Source organism: Eumetopias jubatus, unplaced genomic scaffold (assembly GCF_037043125.1).
Source record: "Eumetopias jubatus isolate StellerSeaLion01/CBP00866 unplaced genomic scaffold, mEumJub1_p1.0 scaffold_6, whole genome shotgun sequence".
Classification (NCBI taxonomy): Eukaryota; Metazoa; Chordata; class Mammalia; order Carnivora; family Otariidae; genus Eumetopias; species Eumetopias jubatus.
In genome coordinates, this window is record NW_028274812.1 from 26,987,900 (window position 1) to 27,015,282 (window position 27,383).

The 27,383-nt window shown below is 40.4% G+C and overlaps 1 protein-coding gene across 2 annotated transcripts in view; it reads right to left on the reverse strand.

The window, feature by feature from the left end:
• The window catches only part of ARFGEF3 (ARFGEF family member 3), a 173,475-nt gene that overhangs the window by 92,861 nt on the left and 53,231 nt on the right, over nucleotides 1-27,383 (reverse strand). The window contains exons 5-8 of one of the 2 annotated variants that reach the window (XM_088024244.1): nucleotides 13,516-13,584; nucleotides 7,256-7,387; nucleotides 4,197-4,319; nucleotides 773-815 (exon numbers count right to left, since the gene is read on the reverse strand). In XM_088024244.1, the coding sequence (XP_087880370.1) occupies nucleotides 773-815; nucleotides 4,197-4,319; nucleotides 7,256-7,387; nucleotides 13,516-13,584 (367 nt within the window). The remainder of the gene's footprint in view (nucleotides 1-772; nucleotides 816-4,196; nucleotides 4,320-7,255; nucleotides 7,388-13,515; nucleotides 13,585-27,383) is intronic. The other variant, XM_028121412.2, reaches the window with a different exon arrangement.

Sequence of the window (27,383 nt, forward strand, 5' to 3'; positions counted from 1 at the left end):
AATATCAAAGAAAAGCAGATTTTCCAGTATTTTTTAAATTATTGAATAAAATCTGAGATAAAACATATTTCCATTTTTTTAAATTAGATGGTTTGAATTTTTCATTTTTCTTTCAGAAAACAATACTACCAAACTAAAACACAAGACAAAAGACCCAAAAAAACAAAAACCAAACTGCTTGTCAGTTATCGGTAGACCTTTGTTTTTCCTCTTCCTCTGGGTCAGAATGAAATTCCTTACCTTGATTTCATCTGCCACTTACACTGAGCTGTTTGTCCTGCTGTGAGATTCCCTGTGAGATTCATTTTTTTCATATGAAAAAAATGGCATTTCACAAACTTACTTTGGTACAATAGCTCTATGCTGATCAGGTTTCCACAGCCCTCTAGCCAATTCTCATTTTAACAATTATAAACGTCACTTCATGGAGAACAAAACAAAACAAAAACAAAACAATGACAAAAAAGAAAAAAAACAAACCGAAAAAACCAAAGCCACAGAAAACTCCCAGGCTCCAACAGGAAGGTATATGGAAAAGTGACTCTCCTTCACAGGGTTGGAACAGAAACAGGCACAGGTGGCAGGGTGCAGGGCCAGAAGAAAGGTTAAGGAACGGCTGACGAAGTACTAGCTGGTGAGGCAAAGCTAAGCAGAAGCTCCCAAGAGCTCCTTGAGACAGCCCCACTCACCTCTACACTCCCAGCACCAAGCACACAGTAGGCATTCTTAGATTCACTTTTTAAACTGAACTAGCAAAAATCAAATCCAATACCTGGATTCCTGAATTCCTGCGGGACATCCGGGTTTTCAATTATCTAGGAAGGGAGACATACACAGGACAATTAGGAGATTCAGGCACAAAAATTCCTGACTCTTAGACAATGGAAAATTCTAGGGAACAAATGTCATTCTGAGTGCTCTGGGCTCAACTAACTTTCCTAAGTGCACCCTCCAAGTCTTGACAGCATTTCATTACTCATAGTATTTAGGAGAAGACTCTGATGTCTGGAACTGAGCTCACCAGTTCCTAAAATAATTCATTCCAGACTCCACAATCTTCAACAAGCTTTAAGCCCTTTATGCACTATATGATTCCAGGCTGCTGAGCTAGGGCTTGGAGCTAGCTCTGTGTAAACAGCTAGAGAGTTTGCTCCAAGGTCACAGACTACACTTTGATTGGCACCTACTGAATATGACTCTTAGTAATAAGAAGGATCAGGTTCCTGAATTTTAAAATACAGGTCTATAGAAAGGTTCTTCAGTCTCCCTACCTCAGCACCGGGAGAGAAGAGGGCATTTTCAGGCTGATCAACTGCCAGGCATAGAAATCATCCCAGGGCACCGCTTTGTCTTTTAAACTTGTTACGGGCACATATTTTTACTATTCTTTGTTCATCAGTTTGCAAGCTCAGCTGCTTCCATAGCATTCATCGTGAAAGGCTATGTCAATGTCTACAGCTCAGCAGTGGCTAAATACTGAGTGTAGAACAACATTTTCTGGAGGAAATACATTCGAATCATTTTTAAAGGACAGGAGAAACACTACCACCTACTCCCTAAGTATTTACATGTGGCATTCTGCTTTTTGAAATTAGTAACTTACAATTTAACAAAGGCTTTCATCATCTAAATAATTCAACAATAAAACTTGATAATAACTCTGAGATCCTGATGGTACAAAATCAAATTGCATAATCTGTCCTGGGAGTAGGGATGGACATGAGGTTGAAGATGCAGTTGACCCATGAACAATGTGGGGGTTGGGGGAACCGATCACCCCATATAGCCAAAAATCTGTGTGTCATTTTGGACTCCCCTAAAACATGACTACTAAGAGGCTTGTGTTGATTAGAAACCTTACCAATAACATAAACAAGTTAATTAACACATACTTTATATGCTATATGTAATATAGTCTGTATTCTTCTAATAAAGAGAGAAAAAAGAAAGTGTTATTAAGAATATTGTAAGAAAAAGTACAGTACTATATTTATGAAGAAAATCTATATATTAGTGGACCTGCACAGTTCAAACCCATGTTGTTCCAGGATCAAATGTACATTCCATACTAGATTTATTTTCTATTGTATTTAAGTCTTCCTAATTCTGAGGTGGCCCAGGATTCCTTCCTGTGACGGGTCGTGCTACACACTACACATCTTCCCCAGGTAAGGCTAAGTATGCTGCGGGAGAAGACACAGTCTCCTTTGAATGAACTTTGCCACTCCTATAGACCACTTCCCTTTATTAGCTTTTTAAAAATCACAGTTCTTAGCTGACAAAACTTAGGTCTCCCTCTAGTAGATATCCCATTGCTTCAAATATTAGCATCCTGAGAATTATTCTTCTGGGACATGGAAACATCTCTGGGGACTGCATGAGTAATAGAAAGGAAATGACAGGAAATACTAATTTTCCACCTAATTTGGGATCTTGCCTCAGGTTGGATAAGTCCAGATGGTCAGTGATGAGCAGAACCAAAGGGCTGATTAGACATATAATACCACAAGCAGAGGCAGATAACCCTCTAAGATTTTTTTTTTAAGATTTCATTTTTAAGCAATCTCTACACCCAACATGGGGCTCAAACTCATAACCCCGTGATCAAGAGTCGCACGCTCTGGGTTTTACCCAGACCTCTGTAGTCTACCTGTCACCCTTTTTACAGAAGAGCAACGTGAGATAAAAGGCTGAGTCATTTTACTTGAAACCTAATATTCTCCTCCTTAAAATTTAAAAATAAGATTAAGTGAAGGGATACAACTGACATCAATTTGAAACTACAAAGTTTCATTTAAATGTTTCATCTTAAAACATTAAGACACCATTAGTATTAAATTATTTCATCACGTTGCCATTTAGCAAGGATGAACTATGAGTGTGTGATTAATGTAAGATTTTCAACGTCTCAGGTTTACTTCTATTAAAATGTGTTTTTAACGCTTTTTCTTAAGTGTTTTTTCTTCAGCATGTTTTCTATTTATAATATGAATTTCTTTTTAACTACTAGTCCCACGCTATCAGATTCAAGATCCTAGTTTAAATGAAGTAGTTTTTAACAAAGGGTAACCTAAGGTAATAATATCTCGAGATAAAACAATTTTTTTATTAGAAACTTGGGCTGTGGACATAGCGAACATAAAAAAAAAAAAAAGATCAGTATTTGCTTTTTCAGACTAGTATTGCTTTCTCAACCTTGGCTGCCACGGCAGCAGTTAGGAGCCCAGGGGCTTAGTTCTGGCTCTTTCACTGATAAGCTCATTCATTTTAGATTTCAATTTCACATCTCTGGGCTTCATCTTCCTCATCTGTAAAATGAGGGATAAAAGAATTTGATTAGACAAACCCTAAGGTTCCACTCAACTAAAAATTAGAAAATAATTGAAGGTAAAAATTAGAAATGATTTAAGTTAAACACGGGATCTTCATTTCTGTAAAGTTATGTTTCAGAGATATTTCGGACTGCCACTGAGATTTCCTATTCTAGAGAATAAAGTGTTCATTTCAGAATACTTCTTGCAGATTTTTAAGGAATTCTAATCTGAATTATTCAGAAGCAGATAAAAAAACCCCACATACTTATTTTAAAGAAGAATCATCTCTTCATTAACATTCCCCAAGGATAAAATATATGAGAAGCCAATTACATTTACATTTTTTCCCGGGAACGCTCAATTTCAGACAATCTGTTCAAGTTTAGATCAATAAGCTCCAACGGGCTTTGGTGACAGAGAGAAGGCAAATTGAGCTTTACCCTGATGGCCCCAGCAGGTGAAGGAAGATCTCCTGGCACAATCTTTTAGTTAACAAAGAGAAACTGACACCAAACCTCAAAGCAGATAATTAATTGCTATTAATTTTTCCTAATTTTGAACTTACTTCTGGTATCTGTTAGCTAATTAATACAATGTTTTTATAAAAAAGTTTTCAATCTGAGTTTAAAAAAACAAAAGTTAATTATAAAATAATGACTAAAAAATGATAGGAACCATAAGGAAAAACGACTCTCAAGACTTTAAACAGGCAAAAATATAAAGAGCTTAATTTATATAAATAAATGTTCTTCTAAACCAAGCAAGCCCCTCCTACTGTTTCAGGAGGAAGCCTCCCTGGCAGCAGGTGGGGGACGGAGCATCTAGGATGTGGGACACACAGCATGCAGTTAGTTACACAGGGACGCCGGCAAGCCTGCTCACCGTGTTTTCCTGCCTTTGTCGTAACTGTAAAGTCAAGTCACTCAGCATTTGACTGAGAGTTGCCCGCACAGCAGTGTTTATACTACGCTGGTGACAGCTACATATGTATGTCTCAATGCACACCTGGTAAAGAGATAAGATAGCAATATATACGCTCTGTAGATATCAGTTCATTACCAACATGCTTTGGAATTACCAGAGAGGATATTAAATCCCTCTTGAATAGAAAGTCAGCCTGATTTAGGACTAATTATCGATGAGCACTATAAATATTTAAAATCCTTGAAAAATTTGTTTTTAAGCCTATAGGCAAGTAACATTTTCCTAAAGATTATCACTCTCAGAACTTATTATTCTGAGCATCATAGGAGAACGCAAATTAGTGATTTTTAGATATGCCAAATAATTCTACTGGGAGCAAACTCAGATGGTTGGAAATTAGTCAGGAAAAGCTCCTTCCATGGCCAACTGGGAACAGAATTTACTCACTCCTGAGTTATCAAGCATGGGGAAAGGGCTAGTGAATCCCTTTCTCCTGCACTATAAACAAGTTTGATCTTGGATTAACTCCCTAGCTGTGTTCTTCTGGAAACCCAATAAAGGTGGACCATTGGCTGGGTTACTAAGCAGCATGGCTTAGAGTGAAAGTGTCTCTCAATTACTAAACTGCATCTGAATTGGGAAAACTGTGGATGGACTTTAAAAACTTGGTGAGAAGGCACAGGTTTGGGTTCCCTGGGTGAATCTTGTCGTTGCTCACGTCCTCTGAGGGATGTTGGCCAGCTCTGCTCATGGAGTTGGTACAGAAGTTTGGGTTCCTCCATAGTGGAAACATGGGGGCTCCTAAGCCAAGGTGACTGCACCCACCGAGGTGGCTCCCGTCTTCTTGCTCTGAGGCTGACATTTGAGAGCCACAGACTAGCCGCTGGACTGCTGCAAGGACTCCTTCCTGGGAGACAGAAATGCCTGCCAGGGCCCTGCTTCTCTTCCCTGGTATGTATCTACGAAGCAGATAATAATGCCAATTGTAGCCTATTTGGGTCTTGTAAATCTGAATGTCTACTCGGACCTGAGAAGACCCCGTGAGGGCTGCAAGCATGAAGAAATCCCAATTTGGAAAAAAAAAAAATCCCTTATTGGATGATGATGATGTTTAATGTTATGACTTTTCAGATTTTATTGCCTCTAAGTCTTCCGGAAGCTATAGGGATGGGCATAACAAAAAATGTGTGCTTTAAATATACGGGCTGTTTTCTGTCTATCAGTTAGGTCATCCTTTCCTGTTTACTAAGTATATTTAGACCCACAAAAAGAAAGAGATTTAATGTACCAAAATTATTTTTTTTAGGAATAACTCTGAGATTGTCTACAATAAAAACAAAGTGTTCTCACCTCGATGACAAACTTAATTTGATGGATGAGAAGTCAGATGGAAGAGATACTAAGTGTTAACCTTTGTGGCCACTACTGCTTATGCTGGAACTTTCTGTCAGGCCTCACTGTCATAACCTTTTCGGTAAAATAATGATGTAAAAGTGAATATTTTCCAACAGTTAAATTTATCTATTGAATGCTTAATAGTCCAAGTGAGCATTTAAAACTCATACATTTAATAGGAAGTTGGCTTAGATTAATTCATTTTTAGCTAAAAAAGAAAAGTAATTTCCAAAATAATTTATTTTTCAAATTACCATTGAAGGGCACGTCAGTTTTAAATTCATTTTCTCCAATGATCATGGATTATAACGTAAGTGAAGGCACAAATTATACATATGTAGAAAAAAGGTGTCTTAATCCCTGAAGGCGTTTACTTGGCACATCGTGAAATGATGCACAAACCCGGGAAATACACACAAATGAGTGCGGCGCTTCACTTTGATGCAACAAATTCTCAATAGTGTCATTAGGCACAGCAGGACTACTCGTGCCTCAAAATTTAACAGTTTTCTTTAAATCCTACATTCTCCCCAGAAATCTTTATAGCTGTTGATCTTTAAGATCTCTGAGCTCTGACATAAATTGAGGGGGGGGATCTTGAAGCTGCAGGAGCATTAAAGATGAAAGAGTAGCTATTTTGAGAGCTGAACTCATACTCTAAGCATGATTGTTTTGTTTGGACAGTGATACCAGCTCTACAACCTCCCTTCAAAAATTTTATCGGTCACTTTAGACCCATGAAAGAAAGCACGGATGAGGAACTGGAGTTTATGTAATGCATACGGTACATTATCTGGGCAAGAACTTCCTAAATACCAAATGCATTTCTTTGAGTTTTAACGTCACTACCACTTCTAGTGGCTAGTTGCTAATCCCAGGGGTAAAATACTGGGAATGACTCATTGCATGTTTACGCTGCTTTAAAAAAAAAAAAGTGTTAATCTGGGGCGCCTGGGTGGCTCAGTTGGTTAAGCATCCGACTGTTGATCTCAGCTCAGGTCTTGATCTCAGGGTTGTGAGTTCAAGCCCCGCGCTGGGCTCCGTGCTGGGTGTGGAGCCTAATTAAATAAATTAAAAAAAAAAAAAAGGGTTAATCTAAGAAGCTCAACCTGCTAAAGTTGGAGGTGTAAAGTACTTAACTATGATAAAAGGGTATCCTTTTAAATATAAAAATGACCCTGTACCTGATAATATCACTATCTTTAAGCCCACAGAAAGAAATGCTCTATCAGCTATCTTGACATCTTCTAAAAAAAAAAAAAAAGGTTCTCATACTTTCTATAATCACAATAAACTGGTAAACCAGGAAGGGTCCTAGAATGAGGGTTTTCATGATAAACTTGATCACTATATTCAAAGCCAATGCTTTTTCACTTCGTAAATGTTTTTCTGCCTCTACCTTGGAGTAGTGCTAAAATGAGCGCACTGAATCAGAGAAGTTGAGAGAATAGCAAGTCCAAAGGCAGGCTGAGTTTCTGGGAAAAGGCTCATCAATTTCCTCGTGTAGTATTTCCAATGGCACTTCTACCTCCCCGTGCCCTTTGCTTTCGTAGTGCAGAGTTGACACTTAAGAGCCCCAGTCCTGTTTCTCTGCCAGAGGCTCAAAGGGCCAAGTCAAATACCTTGTGAAAAGCCACAGGCCCCTGGTGGCCAGGGAGCGCACGAAGACACAGGGCAGTGAGGAGTTTCGTAATGGACCTTTTAATCATTTCATGCATTTGTGGACGTCCAGCTTTATGGCATGCGACACACAGCTGAGGGCAAAACCACAGAGTTAATAAGGCAAAACAAACGCCGAAGGAAGAAGGAAAAAGAACAAGAAAACACAAGTCTGCAAGCCATACACAGGCAACAAAAGTAAGCAGTATCTTCAAGTAAGAAGACTGATAAATAACAGTACGAGGTTAAACCCAGGGCAGAATCATTGTTATTTCATATGAAGCAGCATAATAGGATGTAGTCGATATTCAACACTGGCCAAAGTGATAACAAATTTTAAAGCAGCCGCCACAAGAGAAATCTGTTTAGCTTTGCAAAATACATATGACCTTCACTTTGTTGAACTGTGCATTTGCCTTCTCTTTCCTATCTGAATGGGGATCCTGGCAAATCTTTGTTAAAACCGTGCATGATACTGAGTAACAAGTTCCATAAACAGAAGAGCTAGTATGTTTTCAATGGAAAAATTTTTATGGAGATGAAAAATAATTTATGGTGATAAAAAATAGAAAGATCAAAGATTAAGCTACAAGAAAGCCGAAGAAATGTGTTTTTATATAGGGAAGCCTATGAAAGCTTGTCGATCACATTAGAACCATAGACAGTTTTCGTTATTACTACAAGTCTAAACTCTACATTGAATCATGATGACAACTCGGTGGCCAGGCTGTTTCCAGGTGAACAGCTGTAACAGGTGGGTATGTGACAGAAGGCACCTCAGCAAATGGTTCCTGCTGATGCACATGGGTGTGTGTGCGTACACCCCTCCCCCCCCCACCCCACACACAGAGTGAACTGAAGTTATTTTATTATTCCTAAGAAATACGTGTGTAAGTAAGTTGGACCACAATGCTGGGTGGGGAAATTTGCTGGTTTTCCTTTTGGAAATTTTTAAAGTGCCCAAGCATACATGGACACCTCTGATTGTGACTTCCCTCTTCCTCCTCCATATTCTTCTTGGCTTAAGGTGGCATATTAAAATGGCTTGAGACACCTCAACCCTTTAATTCCTGCACCTTGGTCTACAGAAGGTCTATTGAACTCTAGCCTCTGCCCTATGAATTACCTCAAAATGAAGTAGAGAGGATCTCTGCACTGTTCTGTGTGTCTTCTAACTCCATATAAGTTCTTTAAGAGCTGTGTAAGTCAGACGTTACCGGGAAGTGTGGAAAGTCTTTGCAAAAGGTCTTGTTTGCTCAAAGCCTGTCCGGCAGCAAACAACCAAAGAACAGACACTTCAAGGAGTCAAATCAGAGTCAGTGAAGAGACAGGCCCAGAATGAAGAAAAGAAAGGGTTTCCAGAAGGGAAAGTGGAGACGCTCCTTAGAACAGGATTTCCTTACTTCAGTGGCCTCAGCCAATTTGAGACAACAGTCTGGGATCCCTTGACCAGTTTTCTTGCCAGGAGGTGGGGTTACTCCTCCCATTTTTAGAAAGAACATAACAAACAAGATGCTTCTAAGAAAAACTGACTGGGTCACCTGGGTACTTTTCTTCTGGATTTTATCTGCAGACTAATCTGCTCCTTAACTGAAGAATATTTTATTTGCTGTATGTCTCAGGAATAATGCTACTACATTAAACTAAAAAAAAAAAAAGTCTCATTGAACATTCAGGAGGTAGAAGTCAGCCCAATTAAAAAAAAATACTTTAGTGACATCTAGAATCATTGAATTGGTAGCAGGTCTTCAGCCTTAATGGTTTTAAACTCCCTGGGGTAACAAGTGACACTAAACAAAACTATAAACACATAAACATCAGATCGTCTGATGCTACCATAAGGCTCAGAAAAGATAAACTGAGTATTGATACATAAAGATACCCAAGAAAGCGGCACCTGCCTGACAGTCACTTGAATCTATGGTCACAAACAAGTAAAATTTATCAATACTTCTGCTTCACATGTGAAAACACCATACAGCCATTTTTTAAGTAAGCACCGTGGTAAAGATCCAAGGTGGATGAGACTCCTAAGAATTTCAGTTGGTTGCCAATATTATTATGGCAAGATCCTACTAACATTTTCAAAGACTGATAGTGGTGAGGAAGCAATATACCATGGTGGTTAACAGCCCATATTTGAAATATAAAAAGTCTGAATTTGAATGTCTCACTGTAGAAACTTGGACAAGCAAATTCTCCTCACTTTTCTTGGGATTCTTTATCTGTCCTCGTTGGGGTAAAGATGAGAGGAGAATGTACAAAAAACACAACTTATTGACACACTCTAGGGACTCAAAGGCTAGTAACTACCATTATTACCTGGTTGCTATTATTAACCAGTGTTTTGCAATTGAGGGATGGATGGATAGATGGAGTGAAAGAGGGAGGACCCTAAAACTAAGGATCTTAAAGAAAAAGAAAGAATGGTCTTTGAGACAGACTTTGCTTGAACTTGACAAGGATCAAAGACTGGAAGTTTCCTATGAGTCAATTAGATCAAACCAGCAAATATATATTTATAAACAAGGCTTTCTCACTTTGAAAAATCCCACAGAGGAGCCTTGAGCAGCCATGAGAATACACCCGGAATCTTCCCAATGGAACAACATTAACCATTTCCACAGAGCTCCACAGAGCTTCTGGCTGTGGCTTCTCTTCCTCCCTTACCTAAAGACTTTGGCACTTTTTACTCCCACAGCTTTTTCCAGTATTAAGGTAACCACCCTTAGAAAACTCAACAGCAGATCTGCTAATTTGGGCATCATACTAAGAGAAATCTTGGTCTAGCTTTCAACCAATGACGAGAAAGATTATGTACCCTTAGGGAGTTTTTATTTCTGATTATTCATGAAATTGAACAGAAAACACATATGGCATATTTTATAATTACCCACTTCTAAGTCTGATGATATGTCTTATTCCTCCTGTATCATGAAAAACTGTGATCTGAAAAACTTTCATTATTACAGTTTACTTGAGCAAGTTAAAGTTAGACATACAAATGAAGGCTTTATTTACCTTTTGAGTGTTTAATGATCCTTTAATAGTTTCAACAGTGCCTTGGGGAAATGGCCTCATTTTTCATAGTTAAGTACACATCCCCATTTCCTGATCAACAGGTTTCAGGGTAAACACTGTTCTCGAGTAATAGTCACTGTGCATCAGGGTAAAAAAGAAGACAATGTCTGGATTCTTCCTCAACATTTCCACAGGAGTTTCAAATGGTTGATTTTAAGGTGTTTTTATAAATTGTTTCCCAAGCTATAGCAGAAGTGACAACAGAACATTCTTTTTTCATTAAGTTAAAGACTTATTTTTATGAAAAGTTCAGATACAACTAAGAAGGCTCCCAAGAGCTAAGTGGTGGTTTTAGGCTGAGAGGTCCTGCTTTCAAAACGAGATGCAGCCCTTCAAAGGCTAACTGAGCAGGTGAGAAGCACTTGAGAACCTCCAAAATTATTGCGCTTTCAGTCTACAGAATGCTGTTATTTTTTGCGGCAGTGTAACTTTCTTACATAGTTAATTCTTTTTGTTGATGAAAAATCATTTCTTAAGTGATTTCTATGGTGAGAACTGAAAGACTCTGAGCTGTTTTGCAAATTTGAGGAACTATGTAGGCCAGTGAGAAAAATGTTTATTCCTCTCTTGTGGAGCTAATGTAAACAATGATTTCAGATGGTTCTACTACTATTCTTTCTTAAATTATCTATATATGATTCATCTAATAATCTAGTATTTGTAACTACGGATCCATATGCTTATAGTTATAAATTGTTGCTATGCTTTTCCTATAAATAGATCTGCTCATCCTGTGCCAGATTACATAATGGTGACCCTTTCGGGGTCCTGGCCAGATCGGCACAGTCTAGTGCAATGTGGACATCATCATCAACCTGCAGCTCCCAATGGCAGTGGCATGAACTTACTGTGAGGATGGGTCGGCACCAACAGCTTTTCCCATGGATTCTATCTCCCTTGTCCAAATGGCACAAGCACACTGCTAACACTGCTTTCACAGAGAACAAACTGCTGGTCCAGGGAGGTAGCCACGGCAACACTGCAGGTGGGTGGGAGGTGGCAGAGCTGGGATTTACATCCAAACAGTGCTCCCCCAGAGCTCAGAGCCAGGCTTCTCGCCGCTAAGCTCTATATTGCTTTGGGGCTGAGTTGTTTTGTTTTGTTTTTTTTTTTTCCAAAAAACGCAAAAAAGCTTTGTTTTTCCTTTATAGGTTTTGGTAGAGACCGCTGCGTTTTGATGTTTTATTCTATCTGGAAGGGCCTGCTGAGTCTCTACTCTGGTTTCTAGCTACCCTCCTTAAACAGCCTGAACTTGGGCAGGTCACGGTAGTGTGTGTCCACTGCTCAGGAATGACATCTTGATCAGATTCTCATTCACAGACTGGTTCCTGGGAGGATGGTAAAGGCAACCTCGTCCTCCTCCTCCGGGAGGCAGCGTGGGAACTCCTGGTAGCCCTCCTCCCCTCTTGAAGGTCCTGAAACAACCGGTACCCCCCCACCCCCCAAGCTCCATCAGCAGTGGGGATGGGGGGCTGGCTAGGCAGGAACAGCTGCACTTCCCTTCTTGCCTTTCACATGGCAAAGGGCTAACAGGCCACGCAGATGCCAACATGTTTCCTTGCTCTAATCAGAAACTACATTTGTCATTTTAAAAGCAAACTGACATGGGGTACCTAAAATAGTCCAATTCATCCACAGAGTAAGCTGGTAATTGCCAGGGGCTGAGGGGAGGGCAGAGTAGGGGGTCACTCTTCAGTGGGTCTAAAGTTTCAGTTACACGAAATGAATAAGTTCTAGACACCTGCTGAGCAACGTGGTGCCTGTAGGTAACATTACCGCATTGTACACTTAGAAATGTGTTAAGGTAGATTTCGGGTTAAGTGTTCTCACCACACACACAACAAAAAAGGGAACCTGCAAATAATAAGAACACACACAGGTGTCCCTGAAAAATCAACTGAAAAAAATTGCCACTAGCTATCCTATTTCTTCACTTATATGGAGTAAAACATATAAATAGGTTAAAGAAAAGTGTTCTTTCTACCTATATAAATACACATTTGGGAATTTATATTGTAGTTAGAGTTAAGCTAAATGATTTTCTCCTAATCTTCACTCTTTAATGCCACACAATACCATAAAAGGCACATGTAGAAGCCAATATAAATACTACTCATGATAAGGTTAACTATGTGAGTTGATGGATATTCTAATTAGTTTCATTGTGGTAGTTATTTCACAATGTGTATGTATATCAAAACATCGAGTTGTAGACTTAAAATATATAGAATTTTTGTTTGTCTACTATATCTCAACAATGAGAAAAAGAAAAAAAGAAAATATGTGCAAGATGCTAAGTATCTACCTGGTATACTCAAGAAATGATCATTACTATAAAAAATAATACCCATGAGTGCTGATGGTTAAGCTTTCTTTTTCTTCCTAATTTCGGAATTCAGAATATCATTGCCTCTTAGAGGTCTGCACATGTACTCCTGTCAAAACACATGAATTCTGAAGATACTCTTTTCAAGAAATGGAAGGAAAATTATTCTAAGCGTATTAAAGTATAGCTTTGGAATGCTAACGTTTCCAAAAACCAGAGGCATCTGCCAGGCATTGGAGAAGCCAAGAATTCTGTTGGACATACTCTTGGGAGTGCTGGAAGGTGCACAGTTCCCTAGCCTGCAACACAGATGGGAAAGAGAAGGCTTTCCAATGATAGTTACAAAATGTGTTCATCAGGCTTTAGGAGACAGGCCTGGAATTTCATCAGTAAATGTCTCTCTCACTCTCATACCTGGTTTCTTAAAAACCATTTTTAAAAATCAAATGCTTTTCAATTATTCTTAATAAAAATAGACTCAGAAAGCAAAACGAGGCACAGCACCTAGGTGTAGTAGCATTGGGAGAACCAGTACTGTTATTTCCATTTTAAAACCTCAAATGAAGCAAACCAAAGCATGCAGAGCATTATGACCAAGGATGGCGGAGCCCACAGCCTGCTTCCTACAGATCAATTCCTTAGTGGAAACTCCCCAAGGTAATGATCAGATAAGGGCTCACCTCACTCCTGGGCCTCAGCTCCACACACCCCCCCCCCCCCCCCCGCCCCGGGACTTCTCCCAGCCTGGGGGGAGGCAGCTGTGAGCAGGCAGGAAAGGAGCAGAGCATGTGCATGCTGGGGAGGACTGGCACTCACCTCTGCAATCTTCAGCACTGCACTCCCGTTCAGGTCAAATGTTGGGGTGTAGGTGATGCAGAGTAAAACCTTTAGCAGTCAGGAGGTGAGGGAGGAAGGGAGAAAGGGTTAAAAATTTAGAAATAAACAGAAATATGGTTTCACATATCATTTGGGTAACCCTGTTTTTATGACTCCTTTGCTCTTTATTTTTTTTTTAAAGATTTTATTTATTTATTTGACAGAGAGAGAGAAAGAGAAAGCACAAGCAGGAGGAGTGGCAGGCAGAGGGAAAGGGAGAAGCAGACTCTCTTGCTGAGCGGGGAGCCCGATGCGGGGCTCGATCCCAGGACCCTGAGATCATGACCTGAGCCAAAGGCAGATGCTTAACTGACTGAGCCACCCAGGCGACCCTGCTCTTTGCTTTATCTAATGTTTCTTCCCATGCTACTCACTGCTAACGAGTGGCCACACATTGCCCAATAAAACAGAGGCTAATACTGTAATAACTAAAGGAGCTACCCTCTCCCTCCAGGGAAGGGACACTGCAAGACTGGGTCCAGAAAGAGCATTCCTCAGCAACTCTAGGAGGTCCGTCCAATAATAACAGGCTCAGTGTTACACACGGTGTGTGAATTATCTAGGTTGATACTTCTACTAAGTGTGATATTATTGTTCTTATTTCCCTGATAAAGAAACCGATGCTCAGAAAGATTAACAAGCCACTAAGACCACACAAGTAACAAGCTGTACAGCTGAGATTTGAACCCAAGTGATCTGACTCCATGCCCTGAACCACCGTGCGATCTGTCCCATCCTTTTCCTAGACCCAGGCGTCACTGTACTTTCTGTTCCTGTCCCCTTCCCAGGTCCCCAAGGGATTAGAAAGTCTTTAATAGGCACTTTCCCCTTCCCTCCTATAACATCCCCCCAGATGCTGCCCAGCGTTTACTTATCTATTCGTCTCAGGTGACCCTTATTCTACAAGACAGATAGACAATGAGGTGGCGACATTTGCAAGATCTTTAACGACCACTAAAAATTTCACTTTGTACTTGTAGAGCTATCACAGAACAGATTGACAAAAGTCTGTGGCATTTAAAAAATTGTTTCTAATTTTGTAGAGAAGAGGCGACACTCTCCCTGTCCCGTGCTTTGGCTTCTGACCATGTGACTTTTCTCCCTGCTAGTCCGAGATAGAACAGTGCTGGTGTCTGCTCCTTGATCTCAAACCCAACACCCGTGTCCCACCAGCAGCTTGGTCTGTCAGTGGGGGTGCCTGCGGATGCTTCTCATCTGGTTCTGCCCAATTCATGAAAGAACGCTGAAGCCTTGAAAATGTACCTAATTCAGGATATGCACCTAATCAGCAGAGCAAAAAGTGCAATTGCCAGATGGGCTGAGGAATCTCTCCTAAGCCCTCAGTCTTAGTTATTGGCCAGGCCACCCTAGGAACAGCTGCTCCTTCAGGGACAGCAAATATGCATGTGATTAAGGAAGGAAAAGGGGATTTGGGCCAATTTTAGTCACGAGCTTAGATAAGTTCATTGTGGGTCTGTTCCTCAGTCTTTTGATCCTTAAGGTGCCTGACCCCCAAGAGTCAACTCCGGATAAAAATCGTCCCATGCCAAGCAGCCTGACAGAGAGAGATTGTGGAAAGAGCTGCCCTAAGTCCTCACGTTTAATGACTATCTTTGGGGGTTGGGGCTTGGCGGACAAGAAGTGATGAAAGCTGAGGAGAGAGAGACAGCAGTGTCACCAGGACCTAACTGGACTTGGGGGGAGGCCATGTCTTCTAATGCCTCTGTACTTGGTCATTTGTTCCTCATGTGGCTCAATTGATTGGCTTCTTTTAGGTCTCAACTTAAATGTAACCCTCTCAGAGAGGCACATGGCCTCCTCTGACAACAACCCTCTCTGAATGGCTTGTCACAGCCCTTTGTTTCATGACTTCAGAACATGCGCCAGTCTCATAAACAATGGACTTATTTACTTATTTATAATCTTCCTGTTAGACTATAACATCCATTAGACACCTGAAAGACCCTCAAGGCTTTCTCATATGGTGCGCCTTCTTACTTTGAGTTTTTGCTACCTCACAAAGCTACCCTTTCTTGAATTTTTTTCCCCCACCGTGATTCCTGGCCAGTGGGTGGGAGGTTATGAGAGACTGGTGGAGATGGTGGTCTGCAGAGATGGGAGATAGCTTGTTCATCTGGGCTCCTGGGTTTTTAAGTATTTACAATAAAGACTGGCAACTGGCAATACTTTACAATATGAAAATAATGGCAAATATCTGTCTGAACTGGTTAATTATTAATGTTAGTTATAAGATTGGTGATCGGCTTTCTGCCTTCCATTACTCTGTACGTTCATATAAGGTGCACAAGAGTGGATCTGGAAAGATGCTTCCAAAAACCAAACCAGTTTTCTGTGAGCAAGAGATGCTTTCGGGAAGAAGGGGGCAGTGGGACCAATACCAATGGGGATGTCTTCATGAAGGGCACTGAGTTGGTGGTAGTTGGTAATCAAGGTTCTCTGGGGAACAGAGGATCAACTCCCTCTGCCACAGGGAAGCCAGTAAATACAGAATGAGGCCTCCCAGCAACAGTCCGAAGGAAGCTGAGGATCTCTGCACCCAGCCAATTCTGATAGAGTTCAAAAGATCTTTGAAAAAAGACTCTCCACACCTAATGTCTGGCCAACAATATCCAAAGACTCACTTAGCTATTTGCAAAAACTAAGAACAACAAAAAATAATGAAGGGGAAGCTAGCTCCTTAAGCTGAGGTAGAGTTTCTTGTGTTGGAAACATAGCAGGTTTTAAATATAGGGAGAACAGTGCTCATGGGCCCCTATGACTCACACGGTCTCTATAAAGAGCACAGTGTCCAGCAAGGATGATTCAGTAGACAGACATGACTTATCGAAAACAATCAGTGGAGAAATGGTTGATGTGCCCAATGCCTAGCAAGCAGTAATTCACCGGATTAAAACAAAGATTGGGTGTAGGAAATTTATCTGACTTCTGTTGCATCATGAGAGGGCAGAAAGTTCAGGTTCATATTCTGAGCACACTGACCTCAAGGAAAACAGGACCAACTAAACCCTGAGGGCGATTCCATTAAAAATAGACCCCTCAAAGGGTCATTAAAGCTTATTGACTACATCATCACTGAACAGCAGGAACTTGAGTGATCCGCAGCATTTCGCAATCCAGCTTGCTGGCACGGCCTCCATCAATGAGCTACAAAGATAGGGAAAACAGGCACAAAGTCTTCCAAGAAATGGGAAAAATCATTCCAAAGACAAAGAAAAATCCCAATCATTAAAAAAACAATCAAATAGGTACTGTTACAAGAAGCAACCCCTCAATTTAAAATATGTATAGAAACAGGGGCACCTGGGTGGCTCAGTCGGTTAAGTGTCTGACTTCGACTCAGGTCACAGTCTCAGGGTCCTGGGATCAAGTCCATGTTGGGCTCTGCCCTCAGCGGGGAGTCTGTTTCTCCCTCCCTCTCTGCCCCACCCCAATTTGTGTGCCACTCTCTCTGAAATAAATAAAATCCCTAAAAAATAAAATAAAATAGGTATAGAAACCTTGAATAAAAAAAGATGGTACCAGAAAGGAGAAAGTGAAGCTGATTTACTGTAAGAACTGGGCACAAGTGATAAGAGTCTGGAAAACATGGTCACATCAGGAACAGAGGGGGACAGATGTGGACAGATAATGATGAGGAGCATAAGGTCACAGGTGTGCTCTTCTGATCGCGAATACCCTGGACTGGCCCTCCCCCAAGAGCTTCTCATGGCCGTGATTGGGGTTTCTCCATCAGGCAGACCTGGCCCTGGGCCCGTATCATGACAGAGCAGTGCTGTGATGTCAGAGCTAAAACCCTACTGTTTCAGTCACATGACCGTGGCATGTGATTCAGCGCCTAACGGCTGTGTGACATCATCCTCTATCCCCTTACCTGTAGAATTCCCACCCCACCTCATGAGGATATTTAGAGGAACGAATACCCTAAATGACAGTTTAGAACAATAGTGTACATCGGGGCATATCCAGGCCTGTGTTCTCACAAAGGTTAAACAAGTCTCCACTTGATGTAACTCATGGTGGCCCTTCTAACATAAATAATTAGGAACATTTTAAGTTCAAAAAAAAAAATCAATCAGATTACCCACGTTCAAAAGCATAAATCCGTTGGGATCTGTATTCTACTACTTATCACCGCCCCGGATTCCTACTGCTCAAAGTCCTCATCATTCCGATGCCCCTCGACTTTCTCCCTCCTTGACGGTCTCCCTTTCAAGCTTCACATCAGTTCAAGGCATGATTCACTCAGAGTCTAACGGCTGTGGAGTCACAGATAGAAGAAGCAAGCACAATCTCAGACATCAAGAAAGCTCCTCTCCTGGAGAAACTGGGCGTACTGCATTTGAGGGCTACGGCAGTAAATGCCATTGCAGTTGCGAGGGACAGAACAATTCTGAAGGCTAGAAGACATCGTAACTTGGAGAAGAGAGACTTCGCAGATGAGATGACACATGGGCAAAGCGCTGATGCAGGAGAGGACAGGGAGGGAAAGGCATAAGCACAGGAAATGTCACACGTGAAGGTAGAGGCTAGAGATGGTGCTAGAGAGGTAGACTGGAACCTTGCTGCACATCAGTTGAACTGCCCCATGTTAAGTGTTTTGCATGCATTGTTTTAGGCTGGTTAGGCCAATAAATCACAGCTAAAGAGGTGCTAAGGCAAACTGTAAATAGGATTGATGAAAGCAGACACTTCAGATGTAGAGGAAGTTAAAGACAGATCCTAGTCATTCCAGTGACAATGAATTGACTGGGGTACATTTGGCGAAGGGATGCAGGGAATTCCCACACTAGGCAGCAGTCACCCATATGGGAAACCTTGCATCATCCCACCGCTGTTCTCTCCACCTACTTGCTACCACTCTAGTGGATCGCACTGATGTCTCTCCTATCTCCCCCATTCCCATATTTTTTTTACAAGGCTTTATATTTAGGTATTAATATAGGAACATATTTCAGAGAACAGTGATATACTTTGTTCAAAATGTATAATATATTACTATTACAGATGTGACCATCAGAATGGGCAGAAAGAGCAAACAGCTTACTCTATAGCATTTCCTTGGAGCAGCTTAGACATATCACTTAAACCTGTGTGCCCTCTCTATGCCTCATTAGATTTATAAGCTTCTTAGGAGTAAAGTCTGACTTTTTGACGCCCACCATGTTTAAGGCACCTTGCCAGGCCCTGGGAGGTGTGGCGTCCTGGCCCATGCTCACCCCCTCTGATGCACTGTCCACATGAGTGATGACCCTCACAGAGTTTCAGTGAGACTATGCAACTTCGTGCCTGGTCATTATTGTAAAATGTGTAGACAACGTGTTAAGACAGCCCAGTCATACAGAAGAAAATCATCCTGGGAATCTGAGCGCCAGAATCAGGTTGGTATGATTGGCTAAAGGCAGATTTTGCAACCACATAAGGTAAGAATCCTAGAGTTTCTGATGACTTGGTTAGGGTGACCAGAATTTTGTAAGCCTCCTTTTGGGATGTCCAGCCACTTGGCAGGACCTCACTCTGGACAGGGAGAAAATCATTGCTACTAACCAGAGGGCACCTCCCATGAGACTTATGGAAGAGTTCTCCTTCCTGAGATCTCCCACTCCGCTCCACTGAGAACCTACCTTTTGCACTCAACGTAGTAAATGGTAACTTGCCTCAGATTTAGGATTCAAAGATCTCATTTCTGCCAAGGTTCCAAATGAGTACTCCCCAGGACCATGTCTGCAATGACTGGAATGAAGAAGTGATTCTTGACCTTCATAGATAGCAACTGCATGTCTGCTTTATGTCTAACCATGTGCTTTGTTACTCAGGCTCCCAGTCATGTATTCAACAAATATTTATGGGTGTGTCACTAGGGATCCGATCTAATGTTGGTGTTGGGCATATAGTACTGAACCAAAAAGACACCCAGATCTGTGATCTTGTGGGGTTAACACCTGATGTTAAAGACCATCATAAAATAACAGGTTGCAATAAATTGTGATGGGCACCGTGGCTGGGAAAATACACTGTACTCTGGGCAAGCCTCTCAGGGTCTAACTCAGAGCATACTAGCTGTAATACTGCTTTCATCTTTTCATGGATCTTTAAATTTAACACGTTGTAACACATACCATTAATAAATTAATCCTAGGGAAGAAGACACGGGTTCCATCAAGAAGTGAGCTGATCTGGGGGAGTCAAGTCACATTGAGGACACAGGGGCATACTGAATGAATAAGGAATTCTTCTTTTCCTTTTTCTTCAACTATAAAATTATCTTAATTTTCATATGAGTGCATTTTGAAGTGACTGTAGTTTCATTTTTCCACATACCAGATGTTATTTATAAATCAAACCAAACAAAATCCACTAGAGCTCAAAAAAGTAACTAAAACCTTGAGTACACCCCACAGAAGGCCTTGCCTTTCCTGGTGCATGAAGAGGGGCAGACTCTCTTCAAATTCTTAATGCCAAGCACATTTTCAACCCTGGCTCTGCTTCTGGCTGAAAATCTAACTTTGTTCCTTAATGCACATTTCCTTCTGGCCTTTCCTATATCTTGGCATGAAACTTCATCAAATTAAAAATGATTGCATAATTCCTTCTCTTTAGAAACATTCCAGTTCTTTTTTTACTCTGTCAAATATGGCAAAAGCAAGGATGGAAACTTCAGGGTTGAGCATGGGAATTCTGAGCCACCAAATGCCTTTCCATTCAGTGCAGGGCGTGCCCCACCTCTGCCCATGCAGCCTCACGGGGTGTGCACTGCTGACAGTATACCTTGGCCATGAACTAGAAACGCACTCCCTCAGGGTCCATGCACAAGCAACAAAGCAGAATCTGTCTTCTGGAGACGGGCAGAACAGTAGAATGTGGATCTTCAGAGTGGGGATGGGGGCAGTGACAAAGTACATACAGAACGTCAGGGCACATTTTCTTATCTAAATTTAAAATGTGGATGCCGAAAATAAGCATTTTTTTCCCTTATTTTGATCAAAGTGTCTCAACCTCAATACTATGGACATTTTGAATCATTCTTTTTGGCGGGGTGGGGGGGGTTGTCCTGTGCATTGTAGGATGTTTAGCAGCATCCCTGGCCTCTCCCCTCCAGATGACGGTGGCAGTCCCAGTTGTGACAAGCGAAAATGTCTCCAGACATTGCCAAATGTTCTCTGGGGGACAAACTAGTTCCCACTTGAGAATCACGGTTTTAGATCACTTATACCCCACACGCCCTGTGAATATAGCGGAGAACCCCTATAACGTTACTCTGCTTGCAAAAGTCACGGAGCTAGAATCCAGGACTTTCAGAGGGCATCTGGGATGATGCACTGATCCTTCACCATGCTTCAGAGATCCCGGACTGAAGGTAACAAGAGGTAGTTGAGCTACAACCCCAATCTTTATTTTGATTCAAAGAAAATAAACGAAATTATTGTATCACATGAAGCCTCTACCCCTTAGGACTTAAATTGACTTATCTTAGGCTGAGGTGTCAGAAAATTTGAGAAATCACTTTTTGGTTCATCTTGCCCACATTCTGGCAAATGGCTCTTCTGAGATATTTTTTCAGTCCGTAGAATATTTTGCTAGCGTTCCTGAGTACCCAGTTTGGAAAACATTTCTAATTATTCACTGGCATATGGTCATGTCTTTTCTGGCCTTGATTTGTTACCACTAGTAGTAAGTCTGATATTCATTCATATTTATCAATATGCCCTTAGCACCTAATTCTAGGAAATACTGTACCAGTGATAGCTGTAAAAAATTTTTTTGTGCATATTAGATTATAATGAACTTGGCTAATTCACTTGAACAAATAAATAAACCATTCTTATTCTTCACTCCAAACTCTCTCCCTTGGCAAGTCCTTGTAACTCTTCCCTCTAACTAGGGCCTCACAAATGTATCATTGGAGCCAACATTTCCTCCAAGTTTCCATCCCTAATTTCAGCTTCTCAACATCACCAATGAATATATGCAATTCCATGAAAATCATGTCAACTGCATCAATTCTCTAATATGGTAAACAACCAACACTTCCCCCACCTCTCAAATTCCTAATTATACAACCATTAAAATGATAATTGAAGGAATAAATATAGCCATGTGGGAAATATTTATAATCTAAAGTGAAAATAAATAAAATCCTATATACACAATGAATATAATTGTGAACATATAAATAGATATGATTAGAAACAAATATACAAAAATCAGACATGCTTATGGGATTTACAGTGAACTTTCTTCCATTTTGGAAAGCCTCTAGGGCTAAACTACTTGTATTTCTTTAAATTATCCTTTAAAAATATTATAATTCTTTCATATCTGACAATGTGAACTCACTATCTCTCTCTTAAATTGGCCCCTTAAAATCCACCATTCAGTCAGAAACTCTGGCTCCTTGTCCCGTAATCATCTTGGATTTTTCCTTCCCTGCCTACTTACCACCTACTCCACTGCCAGTCACCGTTGCCCCCGCTTCTCTCCCTGCAGATCAGCTCGGTGCAGGGGGGTGCACCTTTGTGCACAGTGTTGCACAGGACACTTCCTATTACCACCAACATGATTCACGTCCTCAGGACTTCTCGCTTAGGCTCTAACAATTAGCCGGTTCACCGGTGCCTCTGACTCGGTCCTGCTAACTTCAGACCATCCTGCAAAGCATTTCCTTCTTCCCCCGCCCCTTCGACATCTAACCCCCAGCTCTGGAAGTGTCCCTTTCCTGCTTCCTCTGACCGGGCCCTACAGAATCTCCCTCAAGCTCCCCTCCAGCCTCATGGCTCACCCCACTTCAGTAATCCCAGTGTAAGCCCGTGCTTTCCCATCTGTGGGGTTTTTCTTCTCTACCAAGAATGCCCACCCTCCCAATATAATTGTCTGAATTCCATACACCTTTCAAACTCCAACTCAAACAGTATCCTCTCCTTGAAATGCTGATTTCCCAACTCATTGTGGTTTCTCCTTCTGAATTTATCCAACTTCACTTCTGCGACAACATAGACAACTACCTTGAATTATGGTAAATGGGTACATCATTATCTCTTTCCTATTAGATTACGAACACTTGCCTTTGGAAGTATTGCTTTTAATCCTACAAAGTTTTATATATTGCTGGTAACAAAAACATATTCACTGAACAAACCAATGAGAATAAGTCTAAAAGAAAACAAATAAAAAAGTTCAATGAATTACTTGTCTTCTTCTAGGTTAGTCTGTAACAAACTTATTTTGACCTAATCTCACAGCTGACATTTTAAGAAGTAAATTTCATCAGTATGTCCCAGATAATACCTTTACTCCTTCCTTCTCTTTCCCTCTCAGACTCTCCTCACCATGGGCACCTCATCTCAGAGAGTCTCTGCTCATATATACATGAGGCTTTTGATAATTTTAGAATCAACGCTTATAGACATGACCAACCAAGTTCCTCAAGATAGTATTTAAAGGGCTAAAGCCAACTTGATTCCCCATATGTTAAACATTTAATAATTATAAAGTTCTTCTAGAATATCCAAATCATATGAATTCTGCCTAGTAGGATGGAACAGAAATTTATTGGCGTAAATGGTGGAATGTTTTCTGTAGACTGTGGAATCATGGCTAATGGTTAGGACCCTAAATATATCTAGGTGGACAACTGATAAATCAGAATTTACAGAATTCTTCTTTTAAGCTACAATTCAATAGTAAATATGATGAAGCCCTTTTTTAGGAATCAGAAATATATGGTGAAATATACACCCTTCCATTACTACAGAAGAAAATTACCATTATAGGCTGTATAGAGGGCAGGACTACAGAGGAAGAAAAGAGACAGGAAGAAGAAACTCTTAAAGCAAAGCAATTTCTAATGTTCTGGTTCATAATTTGAATGAGTTTAGAGGTATTCATTTTATTATTATGCCACACATATTCTTTTCTAATAACTGTAACAAAAATGAAAGCTTACACCAACCCCATGCTCTGTATTGTTGTAAGCGCTTCTTTCATATTAACTCATTTAAGGCACAACAACTCTAGGAAGGGTATGCATTATCATTATTCACATTTTACAGATCAGAAAATTGAGGCACAGGTAAGTTAAATAACTCTCTCAAGGTCACCAGGCATTCTAGCTCCAGAAGCTGTGCCCTTACCACTCTGCTACCAGATATTTTGAAACGAAGAAAAAGTAACAAGAAGTTTAAAAACAATAGAGTCTAATGATTGCTTCACAGAACAGTTACCCTATGCCATCTCCTACTCCCATAGACATACTTCGCCACTTAAAGGTTCCTCAGTGAGTTCTATCTACTGCAAGAGATTGCTCTTCTCTCATTAGGTTTCATTATTTTTCAGAAGCCATATAATTCACATTGACCTTGCAGTTAACTTAAACACAAGTCTGAAAAGTTTTCTTCTCCACCTATCTAATATCACACATCCAGAGACCAGATCAACTCCTAGTCTTGTTATAAAGGCTTTCCAGAAAAATATAAATGGTTGAAAAAGTAACCCTGCTACCAACCACTGTGTAAGCCCAGCCAAGTAACTGGACCATTACAGCTTTAATTTACTTATAAAAAGAAGGATCCAATAATATATGAGGTTACTTCCATTCTAAAGTGTAAATCTGTGTTAATCCTTCTCACCTGTGAACTCACACAGATTATTATCTGTCATCACAAGTTTAGTTCCTTTTGCTTGTTGCTTATCCTGGTGGTCCACTGAAACTTCTCCTCTCCATCAGTCAATAACTAAATCAACAAGCAATTAGTAAGCCAGGTGCCAGATGCTCTGGTTGGCACTAAAGGGAAAAAAACAATACTACAACATGTAATTAGTTTTCACTAACTAGTGAAATTTTCCAGTCATGCCTGGACCAATAGTTAAGGATTAACCATTTGGAGATATTATAATGTGCACTTTCCCAAAAGGGTCCACTGCAGGTAGTCCTCCAGGCCTTAGCTAAAGTCCTAACTCTCCTAACCGAAGGCCACCCTCTGCCCCCGACAGAAGAAAGGTAGTGGAGGGGATGATGGCCAGCTGCCTCTTGCTGGGGGAAAATACACCAGACTGTGATCCCCATGTGACAAGTGATTGTGGAAGACTGCCAGTTATTGTTCAACATTATACCCTTTGTTTTCAAGAATGGAACTCTGGGCACATGGCTGCCCAAATAAAGACTACACTTCCCAGCCTTCCTTACAATGGAAAGTTGCCATACAGCTGAATTCTGGCCAGTGGGATGTAAACAGAAGTGTCCCCTCGCCAGGTGCCTGGAATATGGCAACATCATGGACCACAAGGTGGAGAAACAAAATTCCAGAAACAAGGATTTCAGATCACATAGTCCAGCCGATACTGACCTAAGTCTATGAAAAATGAAAATTAACTTCTGCCTTGTTTCAACTGAAATGAATTCTAATTAATATAACAACATTTTCTTTCTCCAGCCTTATCCTCTTGTCTGATTCTTATGCTTTAGATATTATTTATTTACTTATCTATTTATCTTAATTTAAATTCAATTAGCCAACATGTAGTACATCATTAGTTTTAGATGTAGTGTTCAATAATTTATCAGTTGCTTATACCACCCAGTGCTCATCACATCACCTTAGATGTTATTTAGAACATCCATAGTAAACAGTGAAGACCTCTCCATTTATACCTGCTTAATAAAAATTATGAGGAAAATTTGTAAAACACTTAGCAGAATTGTTCTCAAATGTATTCAAATGGCATGGCACTTGGAAATCGTGACGTTTAAAAAAATAGATAATGTGAAAATATCTTCATCTCAAAAATAATGCATACGATTTAAAGGAAAATTGCATTTCTAGGTTTTTGATGTTGGCTCCTTACTTCATATATTTTTATTGTCTCTCTAAGGCAGTCATAGCAAAGGGTAAAGAAACATGGGAGAAAAACTTAGTAAGAATTTTATCAATGTGTATACAAAGTAGGAAAAGATCATCATTCAATCTTAGCAACAGGAAAATGGGTGGTTTAAGAACCATTTACTTAGCAGATCCACACATTTTAGACACTTCATTAATTACAGAAATATGTTTGCAAACAAGTCAGATCAATCTCTAACAATGATACATTAAAATTAAATATTTTTCATCAAACACTGGATTTTTCCTTAATACTAGAGATTGCTGCAGATCTTCTAAAGTGTCTCAGTAGCTTTAGACTAAGAAGGGATTTCTCCTTGTTATGAGAAGGCAAGGCAATTTAATCATTTCATTCTGAAGCTTCACTAATGATCATTCCTTGCATGAGGCACTCTGGGAGACCAAATGCCCAGAGTTATGAGCATCAAAACTAACCATCTGGATAAATAGTCAATATGAGACTCCTCCATTAAGACATGATGGGGGGTGGGGAGGATTTAGAAACAGTCCTTACATCTGGCCTGTTTCTTTCTCCCAGACCAAGGCACTGACCGCATTGTTCGTACATAATTTAAAAGCACTGTCTCCTTTTCACTCTAAGACCTGAGTTCTAACCGGCCACCCCAAAGCTTTGGGCTGTCAGCTCTATAGCCATCAGCTCTTTGTCCATAGGTCACCCATCTTTGTATTTTCTGTAGGTGTTTGCTTCGCTTTTGTTGTAAAATATAAAAATAACTCAACATTAAATGACATTCTCTTTTCCTTCCCCCAACCTGATCTCATTCTCGATCCTGCTCTCTCTCTGTCTCTCTCTGTCTCTCTCTGTCTCTCTCTGTCTCTCTCTCTCTCTCTCACACACACACACACACACACACACACAGAGCCATTAGCTAATTTGGTGGGAAAGAGACATTGATTCTTCCTTCAAATTTGAATCTAGGTCTTGAAACTAGTGAGAAAACGCATGGTCACGGAAGATGCCCAAAACACACAGGATTCTGAGCCACTTTTAGCTTTGCCCCTTATCAGCCTGTGACTTAACTTTTCTATTCAATTATCTTTTGAATAGGGATAGTAATGACTACCACCCACGTGCCTTTTAGAATAGACTCAGAAGGCAAGCAACCTAACCGTTGGTTAAGAGCATATGTTTGGTCTCCAGCTGAATTACAGTTCAAATATTGGCCCTGCCATTTTACTAGATGTATGATCTGAGTATGAATGTAAAGTACTTACTAGAGAATCTGATACATGATAAATATTAAATTATTAGCCCGTCATTTCTCCTTTAAAAATTGTAAAGTATCCCACCAATATAATTTCTATTACCAAAAGATGCACACAAAGTAAAACATCCAATAACAGAACATTCATCAAATGCTTTCTCGGTATCCAGTATCACATCCTTCCTTATCCACAAAGCCGGCTGCCCTCCTCAGATAGGATGCTCACATCTCCGACACACTTATGGAGGCAGAAGGCCAGCCACAATTCCCTTCAGTTTTAAAGACTCAGCCAGCTGTATCAGCTAATAACCTCTCTAAAGGTCATCTATCAGGAAGAAGGAGAAAAAAAAGTCCTAATTGCTCTAGTCAGAGATGTCATTAGTTATGTACCCGGCTCCTATGGAGTCTGCCTGGCATTTACAGAAATGGCACCCACCATGGGAAAATGTTACCAAAGCAGACAAGTGTTTAACCTAAATATTAAGTAGCTCCCTGCTGTCTACTAATCCATTACTAAGGTAATTTATCTTTAGAGGAAACTTCTTTCTGATTCTACAGTCCTGATACTTGATTTGCTCAAGCTATAAAATTTTTATTTGGATTCCATGGTCATTCCCATAAATCAAAATGGCCTTTTCTCCCCCTCCTGTGAAATAGTAAAACCATGTAGAACAGATCTTAGACTAAG